The 13,908-nt window shown below is 39.9% G+C and overlaps 1 protein-coding gene across 7 annotated transcripts in view; it reads left to right on the top strand.

Moving 5' to 3' along the window:
* Window positions 1–203: 203 nt before the first annotated feature.
* RASAL2 (RAS protein activator like 2) overlaps window positions 204–13,908 on the top strand; it is a 186,772-nt gene continuing 173,067 nt past the window's right edge. For all 7 annotated transcript variants that reach the window (XM_039255387.1, XM_039255390.1, XM_039255388.1 and 4 more), the window contains exons 1-2: window positions 204–243; window positions 4,930–5,057. In XM_039255387.1, the coding sequence (XP_039111318.1) occupies window positions 216–243; window positions 4,930–5,057 (156 nt within the window). In that variant the 5' untranslated portion in view covers window positions 204–215. The remainder of the gene's footprint in view (window positions 244–4,929; window positions 5,058–13,908) is intronic.

Raw genomic sequence — 13,908 nt, 5'->3', positions numbered from 1 at the left:
CCTTGTAAATACCGCAGTTGCCCGTGGAGACACATACTAGTCTCCACAGCAGCACATGGGCCCACAGTGGGCAGAGGGTAGTGATTGACTCTGAAAGGTCTAGAATGACCCATCACCATGGAGCTATTATGAGGCGCACCTTGCTTGCCCATCCAGTACTCACACTGTGAGCATTCAGAGACAGAAGGGAGAAGTGTCGTTGAGAGCTCGCAATAATGGGAAATCTTAACTGTTGTTGTACAGGTGTGTTCATATTAATTTCCTTTTCTTTTTCCTTTCACTGTTTATTGTTAAGTTGGTTTCCATGTAACACCCAGTGCTCATCCCAACAAGTGCCTTCCCTCATGCCCCTCACCCCCGTTCCCCTCTTCCCCACCCCCATCAACCCTCAGTTTGTTCTCAGCATTCAAGAGTCTCTCATGGTTTGTCTCCCTTCCTCTCCCCAACTTCCCGCTTCTCCCCCATGGTTAAATTTTCATCCGTTAAAAATAGACTGTTATAACTATAAAATATTTAATGTAAGCCTCATGGTAATCACAAAGCAAAAACTTCTTAATAGATACACAAACGATAAAGAGAAAGGAATCAAAGCATACCACTACAGACAATGATCAAATCGGGGCAATGGAGTGCCTCAGTCAGTTAAGCGTCTGACTTTGGCTCAGGTCATGATCTTGCAGTTTGTAGATTTGAGTCCCGCTTCAGGCTCTGAGCTCTCATAAAGCCTGGAGGCTGCTTGGGATTCTCTGTTTTCCTCACTCTTTGTGCCCCCTCCCCCAATAAATAAACATTTAAAAAAATTGCAAAAAATGTAAAAAAAAAAAAAAAAAAAAAGAAAATGANCAAAAAATGTAAAAAAAAAAAAAAAAAAAAAGAAAATGATCAAATCAGAATGGAATAATTCAAGAGAGGTACACAAGAATTTCATAATAGCAAACAATTAAAATTACAATCCTAATTTGTATTAAATACTAATTTGTTAGTCCTTACCTAACAATAGTTGTTTTAAATATAAATGGAGTAAATTCTCACATCCAAAGATTATAGAGTAGTTGAATAGATAAAACAAGACCTAACTATATATATCCTTCCTACAAGAGTCTTACATCAGCTTTAAGGGCACACCTATACTCAAAGTGAAAGGATGGAAAAAATATATTCTATGCAAATGCAAACCAAAAACCAGCAGGGGTAACTATACTTACATTAGATGATAGACTGTGGACCAAAAATGGTAACAGGAAACAAAAAATGTCATTATATAATGACAAAAGTGTCAGTTTATCAAGAGAATCTTTATAACTGATTTATAAAGATTTATGCCCCAACATTAGAATTACTAGTCCACATGACAGTAGCCAGTCTTCGAGATGTACTTTTCAAAGGGACCCATTGAGTAACCCCAGATGGTGTTTAATGCTTCTGAAATTATTCAATTTTTATAATAAATCCAGCATCCAGTGCCCTTAGTATCCTTATAGGACTGGGGCAGCAAAGCAATTTTTGTTTCAGTTTTGCTATTAAGATTCTTATTTTTAATTCTATGTTACCCTTTTCTCTAGTGAATTTTCTAATATAATTGGAAGCCAGAAGTTAGAAGTATGTTATTAGAGTCAGGAGGAAGAGGGGGAGTGAAGGAAAAGAGCAGGGAGAAAGAGAGAGAAAGGTTGATTGATTGGTGTGTAGTGTTGTTAAGGTGAGCTTGTCTTGTGTAGGTTTTACAAGTGTACTGTTAAATCTTTTAACCATGGAAACGAGGATATGTTCAACTGAGTAAATTAAATCTATAGATTATTTTAAAATCTTATTTTATCTTATTATTTAAAATATCTTTTCAAACCTTAATCCAGAAGTGCTAAAGAAACAAAAACAAACAAACAAAAAAAAACCAAAACCCAAATCACTTATTTCACTTATTCTAACTTCTTTCTTGTTTCCTTCCTTAGTATACAGTCTTACAGTATGATAAAAAGAGAAGTGGGTACTAGATAATAAATGTGAAACTATAAAATTTCTAACAGGGCTAACCAATCTCATCATTAAGACAGAACATTTTTAAACACAGCAGTATTGCTCCCTCCTTCATTCTATCTGACGCACTGGGGAAGAATAGTTTGGGGTTCCAAAATGCTGTGTGAAACATTGTCCTGTTTCTCAGTAACATGAAGAAACTAGAAACAAGGTCCAGGATTGGAGAAAGGGAGAACATCAGTGACTTTGAGAGAGTTCCTCAGGGTGACACAGGGAAGGGAATTTAGGTTTTCTTAAATTCAGTGCTGATACAGATTTATATTTTGTCAAGAAGCCTGCATTCTGCTATAAATATAGGATCCTGTATTCTAATTTTTATGGAGTCTATCAATGTCTTCTTGCTTAGTATAGATCACAAAATTGCTGTTCAGATTAAATTATAGTGGGCAGTTTAGGTCACCCACGACTAACTTACGTAAGAAGGTTAGTCATTTGAATGAAAACTTGTCTAGGCCACAAAACCACCACATTTCCACATAAAGTAGGTGCATCCCTCTGTGTTGAAGTGGAGTTGGTACTTGACTCTAAAAATAGGTCTACATTGTGGTAAAAATCTAACCCATTTGTTTGTCCAAATCATGTGAAGCAAATCAGCTTTGACATGGCTTTTAAGTACAGGCAAGAATCTTCCATATGTGTCAAAAAGGATTAAGAGTCAGCTCCTTTCAAGCTTTTTGTGATAAACTCAGGAAATTTTGGAGAATCACGAAAACTTTAAAATAATTTTCAGTGCTCTTTTAGAATACAAAGGGAGGAGCTGAGGGCGGGGAAGAGTTTGTGGAATAGAGAAGCTAGACATGCAGCAAATACTGCTGTGCATAGTGCAGAGGAGATAGATGCTGTAAAGGAAAAGCGGTGAACTAAGAATTAGTAACATCTCCAGCTAGCCCTAGTAAGTAACATGGGCTTGCTGACTTTGAGTTATTTGGAGTATAGCTGATAAGCTTGCCTACACATGCAGAGCAACACATTTAAATAGATTTTTAGAAAGCAAAGGAAGTTAAGCCAGAAAGAGCACTGAAGATAATATTGGCCATACAAGACAACACGAAGAGAGCCATGCATCTAAGTGCCCTAGTTACTGCTTTGTTTATTTTGGACAAAACTCCAGCTATCCCATTGAAATTTTGGGGGATTCTGGTATAAAATACCTAGGACATTACTTTTATCTCCTTGAAGCCAGTACCAGGAGTACCTGTCAGACAGTGATTAAAAAAACTAAAAGTCTGGAGTGCCTGGCTGGCTCAGTTGGTTGAGTGTCTGACCCTTGATTTTGGCTCTGGTCATGTTCCCGGGGTCGTGGGATCGAGCCCCATGGTGACTCTGCGCTGTGTGTGGAGCCTGCTTAAGATTCTCTCTGCTCTTTGTCTCTCTCTGCCCCCTCCTGTCCCTCTCCCTGGCTTGAGCTCTGTCCTTAAAAAAGAATTCTTGGGGCTCCTGTGGTTCAGTTGCGTAAGCATCCGACTCTGGCTCAGGTCATGACCTCGTGGTTTGTGGGTTCGAGCCCCATATTATGCTCTGCTGTCAGTATGGAGCCTTCTTCAGATCCTCTCTCTCCTTCTCTCTGCCCCTCCCCTGCTCTCTCACTCTCTCTCTTTGAAAAATAAACATAAAAAAACCCATAAAAATGTCTGTAGAAAATTATAGTAATGAAAACATTCATGTAATAGGTAAAATGTGTTTATTTTTGACTTAAAACTCTCCTGCCCTCATGTGTGTTTTGTTTTCTGATTTCTCCAGTTTGAGATGCTCCTCTAGCAAAATAACTAACTAGTAATAAATAATGCATTTAAAATGATCTCTTCAGTATAATCCTGACAGGAATTAGTCCTTCGTTGGCTAAAGAACTTTTAATATTCGACTGTCATAAAAGCCTTATTTAATGGATCTAATGTGTACTTTTGATTAAGACGTATTCTATGTTTTATAGCAGCCCAAATGAGCGAACAGTTCGTATCAAAAAATTTTAAAGTAACCATAACCACTTGGTATTTAATAGGGAAATAAGACATTTGAGAAGAGTGGGGCGCCTGGGTGGCTTAGTCGGTTAAGCGTCCGACTTTCGCTTAGGTCATGATCTCGCGGTTCGTGGGTTCGAGCCCCGCGTCGGGCTCTGTGCTGACTGCCAGCTCAGAGCCTGGAGCCTGTTTCAGAGTCTATGTCTCCCTCTCTCTCTGACCCTCCCCTGCTCATGCTGTCTCTCTCTCTCTCTCTCTCCTAGAAATAAATAAAAATATTTAAAAAAAAAAAAAAAAAAGACATTTGAGAAGAGTTAAACATTTAGCTCAGATAGGTACCTCCACCTCTAAAGACACATGGCAGTAACATTTTAGATCTTTCCTTGCAGAAATCGCTCTTTGTTTTTAAGATCTTACTGGCCTCTAGTGGTAATATGATGCTATAGTTTAAATCTTTTTGTAATTCTCATGCTTGACTAGAAATAAAGCCATTTAGAAGATACCAGTGGCTAATAACTACCCTCTCTGTAATGGGGTCAGCATTGTAGATGCAACACCATTTCTTCCTAAAGATTAGAGGTTCTATCATCTGTTCTTGTCTCTGAGCCATCCCCCACCTCTTTATTTTGAATGATGTTAGCTCTGAAGCAACTTCCCATTGTTTTGGTACATGTACAGTGGTGATGACTGTGTCAAGTTCATGCTAACAAATCTTCCTAGTGTTTCAGCCTTCTTTCCTGCAGACTAAAGGGCCAATTTCCCCCTCCGTATAGAATGGTTTTTATTAAGAGGAAGTTAAGTTTTCAATTTACCGTTTACGTTCATGTTTGAAACTCTGTATTTAATTTGATTTTGAAGAACCTTACACTTGAAATACTAGTCTACCTAAGTAAGCACGATAATGCTTTCTCACTTTGGTTTTTTCATACTTGTCACTCAGATGTAAAGGGGCCACAGACCCATCGTCTGTCTTGTGGCCAGTCACCCTACACAGAAGCGACCACGTGGGAGCGGAAATACTGCATCCTCACAGACAGCCAGCTCGTGCTGCTCAACAGGGAGAAGGAGGTGAGATGGATGTTACTGAGAGAAGCCACTTTTCCTTCTGAGCAAATTCTTGAAATCTAGTTTTGATTTGTATGTTGATATGTGCTATTTATGGAAACAGACTGCATGTAGATGAAGTATGGGCATAACTTCTTTTATTGAGCTTTGCTCTAATGAACTTAGCAGTACCACATTTTAAAAATTGAGTGTTTGTCGCTATCCTGGCTTGAGCAAGTCTATCGGTGCTGTATCTCCAACAACATTTGCTCACTTTGTGTTTCTGTGTCACGTTTTGGTAATTATCATTCAGACATTTTCATTATTATTTGTTACGGTGATCTGTGATCAGTGATCTTTGAAGTTACCATTGTGATTGTTTCGAGGCATCATGAACTACACTCACATAAGATGGAGAACTTAATTGATAAATGTATGTATTCTGACTGCTGCACTGACTGGACTGGCTTTTCCCATCCGTCTCCCTCTTCTCTGGACTCTGTTCCCTGAGACAGGACAGTATTGAAATAGGCCAGTTAATAAGCTAACAGTGACCTCTGAGTGTTCAAGTGAGAGGAAGACTTGCATATGTCACACTTTAAATGAAAACTTAGTAATGATTAAGCCTAGTGAGGAAGGTATGTTGAATGCCAAGTGAGGCTGAATGCTAAGCCTCATGCCCTAAACAGTTAGCCAAGTTATGAATGCAAAGGAAAAGTTGTTGGAGGAAATTAAGGGTGCTCCTCCAGTGAACACACACATGATAAGAAAGTGAAACACCCTTATTGCTGATACAGTGAAAGTTTCAGTGGTCTGGACAGAGGGTCAAACCAGCCGTTACATTCCCTTCAGCCAGCGTCTCCAGACCAAGGCCCTAACTCTCTTCAATTCTGTGGGAGGTGAGGAAGCTGCAGAAGAAAACTTGGAAGCTAGCAGAGGTTGGTTCATGAGATTTAAGGAAGGAAAGCAGCTATCTCCAGAACATAAAGTACAAGGTGAAGCAGCAGGCGCTGCAGCAAAAGCTGTAGCAAGTTCTCTAGAAGATCGAGCTGGGATCATTCTTGAAGGTGGCTGCAACACACACAGGTTTTCAGTGTGGAGGAAGCAGCTTTCTATGGGAAGAAGAGGCTGTCTGGCACTTTCATAGCTGGAGAGGAGAAGTCGCTCCTGGCCTCACAGCTCCCAAGGACAGGCGGACTCTCTCGTCGGGCTCGTGCAGCTGGCGACTTGACGTTGAAGCCAATGCCCGTTTACCATTCTGTAACCCCAAGGCCCATAAGCATCATGCTATATCCACTCTGGCTGTGCTCTAGAAAGGGAACAAGCCTAGGTGACAGCACATCTGTTTACAATGTGGTTTCCTGAATATTTTAAGCCCACTGTTGAGAGCTGCTCAGGAAAGAAGATTCCTTTCAGAATATGACCGCTCACTGACAATGTGCCTGGTCACCCACGAGGCCCGATGGGGACGTATAACAAGATTCATGTTTTCATGCCTGCTAACACAGCATTCGTTCTGCAGCCCATGGATCATGGAGTCATTTCAGCCTTCACGAATAAGTTCTTTAAGAAATACATTTCTTAAAAAAAAGAAAGGAAAAAAGAAAGAGAAAGAATACATTTCATAAGTCTGCAGTTGCCAAAGATGGATTTGTGCAAAGTATATTGGAAATCTTCTGGAAAAGATTCATCATTCTAGATGCCAGTGAGAAAACTGGTTATTGGCTGGGTGAGCCCCACTGCGCTTGCTCTCATGCTCTCTCTCCCCCTCCCTCTCTCTCCCCCTTCACCCCTCTCTCATCCCCTCCGTCCCTTTCTCTCTTTGTCTCTGTCCCTCCTTCACTTGCACCCTCCCACTGTCTCAAACAAACAAAACAAAACAAGACAAGAACACTTGTGATTCATGGCAAAAGGTCAAAATAGCCACATTAACAGAAGTTTGGGACAAGTTGAGTCTAACCTTCATGGAAGACTCTGAGGGATTCAAGACTTCAGAGGAGGAAACAACTGTGGATATCGTAGAAATATCAAGAGAACGAGACCTGGAAGTGGAGCCTGAAGATGGGACTGAATTGCTGCAATCTCATGATAAAACCTGGGTGCATGAAGAGTAGCTTCTTAGGGATGAGCAAAGAAAGTGGCTTCTTGAGATGAAGTCTGCTCCTGGGGGAAGATGCCGTGAAGATTATAGAAATGGCTACACGGGATTTAGAATATGACATAAACTTAGTGGCTAAACAGTGGTGGTCTCTGAAAGGGCTGACCCCAGTTTTAAAAGAGGGTCCACTGTGGATATAAAGGTACCAAACAGCATCAGATGCTACAGAGAAATTGTTAGAGAAAGGAAGAGTCCATTGATGAGGCAAATTTCACTGTTGTCTTATTTTAAGACATTGCCGGAGCCACCCCATCCTTCAGCACCCACCACCCTGATCAGTCAGCAGCCATCCACGTGGAGGCAAGATCCTCCACCAGCCAACAGATTGTGATCACTGAAAGCTCAGATGATGGCTAGCATTATTTGGTAATAAAGTATCTTAAGATATGTACATTTTTTTTAGATATAATGCTATTGCACAGTCAATAGAGTATAGTATAATGTAAACATAACTTATATCTGGTGGCAAACCAAAAAATTGATTTGTCTCACTTTATTGCGTTGGTCTGGAACAGAACCCAAATTATCTCTGCAGTGTACCTGTAAGTCTAAAGGGCTGCTTGCAACATAATGATATCCAGATGTCATGAAGATGCAACTTCAACAAGATAGGAGTGGGTTTTCACTAAGGAATTGTGAAATAGATACTGAGTTGAGTAATTTGGAACGAGGACAGATTGGATTGTGCAGACCTGGCCTCCAAAATCACCCAGAAGGGGTACAGTCTAGCAACTAGCAGGTAATAAATGGCATGTCAGGGGACTAATTGAAAGAGGCTAATAAAGAGTCTATTGACTGAGATGTGGACAACATAAGGAACCCACCAAAGAGTGTGAAGTGCCATAAATGAGAAACAGCAGAAAACAGCTGTGCCCCTAGACTTCCAGGGCAAAGGAAGAGAGCAGGACTCCTGGAACCAGAGAACCGGTTGCATGATGGGCTATGACAGTGGCCGTGTTGCTGCACAAAAGAGCATAGCTTCTACCTGAGCAGCAGTGGCCAGCAGGGAGGGAGCAAAGGAGAATAAACACTCCAGCTCTTTTACTGCCTTCTGATTTTTTGCCAGTTGTTACCTACTGGCCAAATCTATCTTGAAGCCAGAGGGAAAAAGATTGGTCTCAATGTGTTTTGTTGAGGTTTGCTTTCTGAGGCACACAGCAAGGGAGAGAAGGGCTGATTGTACATCTGGAGAGGCTGACAGAATGTAATTAATTAGCACAGGCATCAGGTTCTAGGTAAGGTTCCTGTCCCTCTGAAGTAAAAACCCCTCGAACTTATCATATACTGTTTATTGCTTTACTGAGACCGTTACAGTGTACACATCCAAGTAACTCATTTTCTTATTGGTGATTCATCAGATAGTTGATATCATTCTGGTTTGGTAGGTCCATGAAACAGTGTCACTCTCCACCTCCACAACATAAAAAAAATGAGTGAATATGATCTTGATAAAGAAGACAGATAACAGGAAGGAAGGAGAAGAAAAGATCTGATTTACGAAAGGACAAAGATTAATTGCCAAAGATATATGTAAATGTCTAAAAAGTTGTATACAGGTAGAATATCAATTTAGTAACTCATCTTTCCCAAAAGTGTAAGTTAAGGGTAAGCAGTGAACAGCAAATACATTTCTTAGTTCTCAGCTGTGGATCCCTTATCTCCGTTTTCTCTTCTCTCCTCTGTCTCTTGTCTTTTCCCTCCCTTTTCTTACTCAGCCATCTTTAATATAGTAAAGCAAAGGTAATAACAACAAAAGAATTTTAGTTTCTTTTATTTGAATAAATAGTTCTTACTTGTAAGGGCCCAGCTAATATGCTCTCTCTGAAGCCCTTACTTATTCTTCTTCTCCAGCCATTGAAAAATGTCCCTTGCTTTCATCTCCCTACCCATAACTTTTTTCCTGTATTTTAATATTATTAAGTTTTATTTTATTAAAATAATAAAGGTCATCCTTTCCTAGGATAGTCTAGTACATGTTGCTGTTGTTTATATTAAGTTAATATATAATAAACAGTGGTAGAATGAATATTAGTATAGAAGATTTCTAGTTATCTAGTTTGAATAAACAGATAATTGAAAATGTTCATTTTAACCAGCCTGCTTTGTCTGCAGCCATTTACCAGAGTTGTTCATAAGGAGTGATAATGATGCGCAGATCATCTGCTCTCTTTCTGCTCTTACCTACCTTTTATTCAATTCAGAGTATACTGTAAGGAATTAAATAGCATAAGGATAGAGAGAACATAAGGTGGAACAGAGAAACATGCCATATCTAGAACCGAGATAAAATCCACTGATTAAAGATGAGGATTCCAGGTCTGGGCCCCCTTTTGTCTCATGAAATAACCATTCATGAGGAATAATTTTCTAAAACAGTATCTTATGTACTGTATTCCTTTTTATTCCAGTCATCAGGAGTAGTCCCGGACATCAGGGAACCCCTCATCTCCCACACTCTGCATGTGGCTCTGCAACTGCCTCTTTCTCCTTTCTGTTCCTGCTTCTACTCCTCCTTTCCCACCTCTTAAAACCCTGTCACTGTACCCTCTGCGGCTTACAGTCCATCATCAGCAAAATCAGCTGTTTCCTACCCCCATACGTTGTAGGTATCTCTGAACTTCTTAGTTTCATGAGAACTTGTAACCTGTCTGAGAACACTGTCTTCTGTGAAGTCCTGTCAAGGGCTGGCTGTTTTTCTCCCACAGCCCTCATGCTTCACTGCCTGTACGTGGTGTTCTTCCTCTTTCATGACTGCTTCCGGTCCTCCCTTGTTTTCCCTAAAAAGTCTAAGTCCTGAATCTCCTGTTATGGTCAACTTCCAACCCCTAGTAATTACTTCTCATTTGTTGTTGATTTGTGCCTCTGGGTAATTACCTTCAACACTACTCCAGCCTTAATTTTTGATGATTCCAGACTCCACAGACATACTTCTAACACACTGAGTCTTACTTCCCTGACTTCCTTAACTCCAAGAATATTTTCTTCTACCCTACCTCATTGCTACAGCTTCTTCTTAACCTCAGTTGTATCTGTTTTATACTCTGATCATCACCTTCTGTCTTTCTAACTCCTTCCTTATTCAAACAATCCTTTAGTCCTTTTGAGACCTGTGGTCCATTGATGCTGTGACCTTTTCTGCCCTTCATACCTCTGATGTCCTCTCTTCCCTCTTCCCTCTGCCTCATTTCCATAGTCAGCCATTCTCATCACTCCCTTGCATACTTTCCTTGCCCTTCTCTTGCATTATTGTGCTCTTTCGGCAACGGTGACGGCTCAGTTAAATCCCGTTCCTCATCTGTCCGGCTCCTGCTGCCATGCAGCATGTGCCCACAGAAAGTCACTGCATCTTGCTGACAGTCTTTAATGGTTACAAACCTCATGTGAGCCCCTAATTTAGCTGCTTGGCAATCACAGGACTTACCCTAGCTTAATTTTGTCCACCTCTCCTGGGCTAGTACTTCTCAGTCTGTGTGAGGTGAAGGACCAGTTTTTTCTCCACCTGACTGTGAACAAAATAGGAAAAAGTGAATAGCTAAGAAAGATGAAATTTTAAAAAGACATTAAAAACTCATGCCCAAATTTTCAATTAGATTTAACTGAAATGAAATTACAATTCAACAAATATATTCAGAATAATCATAACATAGGAAAAGAAGAAATAAAATTACGAAAATTGTACAGGTTCATGGAAGGTGTGCTGTACAATGAAACAAATCTGTTGATCACACAAGGCACACTTCTCAGTTTCTGTACTGTTAAATTATTTATTGCAGACCAGTAACAGTTAACAGAACAGCACAAGACCTTGGACCACACTTTTCAGTAGCACAATCCAAAATGATTTCTAAAGTGATTTTTTTTTTTTCACACCCCTCTCTTCTAATCCTTTCTCTCTCACCCTCTTAGAGCTGGTTACTTTGCTGCTTATTTCCATGAGGAAATTCAGGCATCCAGAAGAGAACTTCTGCACACTTCCTTACCAGGCACCGTGTTGACCCATCTGTCAGCCAGCATTTCCTGATTTCCAGATTTGTCCCCTTTAACTGTGCTTGAACTGCCTACCTTCCCGTGGTCAGCCCCCCCGCCACGCATGTGTTCTGTTACTTCTTGCCTAGCCCAGGATGCACCACTGGCAAGCAGTCCTCCTTGCTGCTTCTACAGCTTAAATGTTCTGCTCTCCACTGGATCACTCCCCATCAGTATGCTATTATTTTTCACATCTTAAAAGCAAACATAAGCCTGTGTTAACCTCACTTTTAGCTGCAGTGATTACCTCCTTTTCTGCTTCCCTTCACAGCAAAAGTTCTTGAAAACGTTTAAACCCATTGTCTCTAATTCCTCTCCTCTCATCGTCTTTTAAACCTGCTTTATCAGATTCTTACTTCACTCTGCCACAATTGCTCTTGTTTAGCTCACTAAACCCAGTGGTTGGTTCTAAGTTATCCTACTCAGTCTGTCAGTGAAATTTACTACAGTTGATTGCTCTTTCCTTCTCGAACCACTTTCTCACCTGGCTTCTGTGACCTCATGGTCTTAGTTCTCTTCCTGCCTCTCTGGCAGTTCTTTCTGGGTCATCTTTGCAGATTTCTCTTCTTGTCTTTAAATCTTAACAGAGAAGTGCTGCAGAGTTCAGTCCTTGGACTCTCATCCAGTCTTATGACTTTAAATCCCCTCCTGTGCTGTGATTCCTTAGTTTATATCTTAAGCCTGTCCCTCTCTCTTCTCTAGACCCTTATATCCATCTGCCCATTACACACCTACTTGGATATATAGTAATCATCTCCAACATGCCTCATACCAGGGCCCCTAGTTTCCCCTCCCAAACCTGCCAAAGATCATCCCCCTCTCTGTTAATGATAATTCCATTCTTCTAAGTTCCAAAGGCCACAAACTTCCCCAGCTCATTCCAGTCATTCTGGCACTGTTATGATCGTAGAGCGTATCAGCATATTCCTGCCTCAAGGCCTTGCCTTGCCTTTTCCCTCAGGTATTTACATGACTCACTCTCTCACCTCCTTCAGCTCTTTGCTGTCACCTGCTCAACTAGACCTACCCTGACCAACTTATTTAAAATTGCAACCGTTCCTCACATCACCATACAAAACATTGATCTAATTAACCTGGCTCTGATTTTTTTTTCCCCCATAGCATTTGATGCCTTCCAAATTGCCTTATGATTTGTTATATTTACCATATCTCTTGCCCTAAGAGAATGTAAGCTTTAGGGCAGAGATTTTATCTGTTTTATTCAGTGCTGTATTATTCAGTGCTTAGAACAATTCATGACATATAAGTAAATTCTCAATAAATATTTGTCCAATAAATTTTTTAAAAGGCAAATTATAAATTTTGATTCTGACTATCCATTTCCTTAATATAAGTTTGAGAGGAGATGAACCTTCTCTTACATTTTCCTTTTGTGTTATAAATCTGCCCAGAACACAAGACTTCATTCCATATTTTTTTCTAAAACTGGATAATAAAAAATGAAAAAAGTAATCCATAAGCTGCTTTTCCATTGTTGATTATTTGATTAATTTTTATTTATTTATTGAGCAGTATTGTGGTTGCAAAGACATAGTCTTATTGGTCACACTGAGGTAAATTAAAAGCTGTAATCATTTGGAACTTGACAGAAGTGATGGTTGTACAGCATTTGAATGTGCTGAATGTCACTGAATTATTCATTTTAAAATAGTTAATTTTAGGTTAAGTGAATTTCACCTCAATAATTTTTTTCCAAAAATTATAACCATAAGGGAAAGATTAACTGACATATTGCCTGGGTGGGTTGTGATGTGAACTGAAGAATGCCAAGAAAGATTTTACAGAGAAATTTATGATTGGGCCATGTCTTTAGGGACAAATAGAAGCTCAGCTGGAGGAAAAGAAGGGAAGGATATTCCAAGTATGTATAAGGACACAGAGTCAAGAAATATCTTATATCTTTGGCATACTGCAAAATGTTCAGAATTCTTGGAATCAAGTTTGCAGGAGGAAAAATAATAGCTGAGAGCTGGCAAGAACCGAGTAATAAAGTGCCTTTTAGGCCATGCTGAAGAATTGGGATATTATTCTGGAAATGATTTAGACCATGGAAAGGTATTTAACAGGGCAATGACATCATCAGATTTGCTTCTTAGAAAAGTAACTCAAGGGGGTGCCTGGGTGGCTCGGTCAGTTAAGTGTCTGACTCTTGATTTCAGCTCAGGTCATGATCTCAGATTGAGCCCTGTATTGGGCTCTGTGCTGAGTGTAGAGTCTGCTTAAAATTCTGTCGCTCCCTCTCAGTCCCCCCAGCCCCCACTCCTCTCTCAAAAAATAAAAATAAAGACAAAAAAAAAAAAAAAAAGAAAGAAACTCTCTTGATCATGTGAAAAATTGAGTAAAAGGGATTGGAAGGAAATAAATGACTTAAGATCACTGCCTTAGACTGGATAAGGTATGGTGAAGGGATAATGAATATACAAAGCAGGTACAGAAACTGTTTAATGCCCTGAGACAGGTGTGTTCTACCATTGAAAAAACTGGATTAAGTCTCTCCCGTAAGAAAATGCGGTGCCATTGTTGTTGCTACTCCTTAAATGATAAATTTAATATGTTGTTAATTTCATTACAGAAAAAGATTAGAAACCCATTTTTTTGTGGAAGGACCAGAGTGCACTGTCACTCTTCTACCTTTCACCCACGCTATCATGAGAAATATAACATTTATCC

This window comes from Hyaena hyaena, unplaced genomic scaffold (assembly GCF_003009895.1).
Source record: "Hyaena hyaena isolate Hyena2069 unplaced genomic scaffold, ASM300989v1 scaffold_525, whole genome shotgun sequence".
Lineage (NCBI taxonomy): Eukaryota > Metazoa > Chordata > Mammalia > Carnivora > Hyaenidae > Hyaena > Hyaena hyaena.
This window is presented reverse-complemented; position numbering and strand designations above follow the sequence as displayed.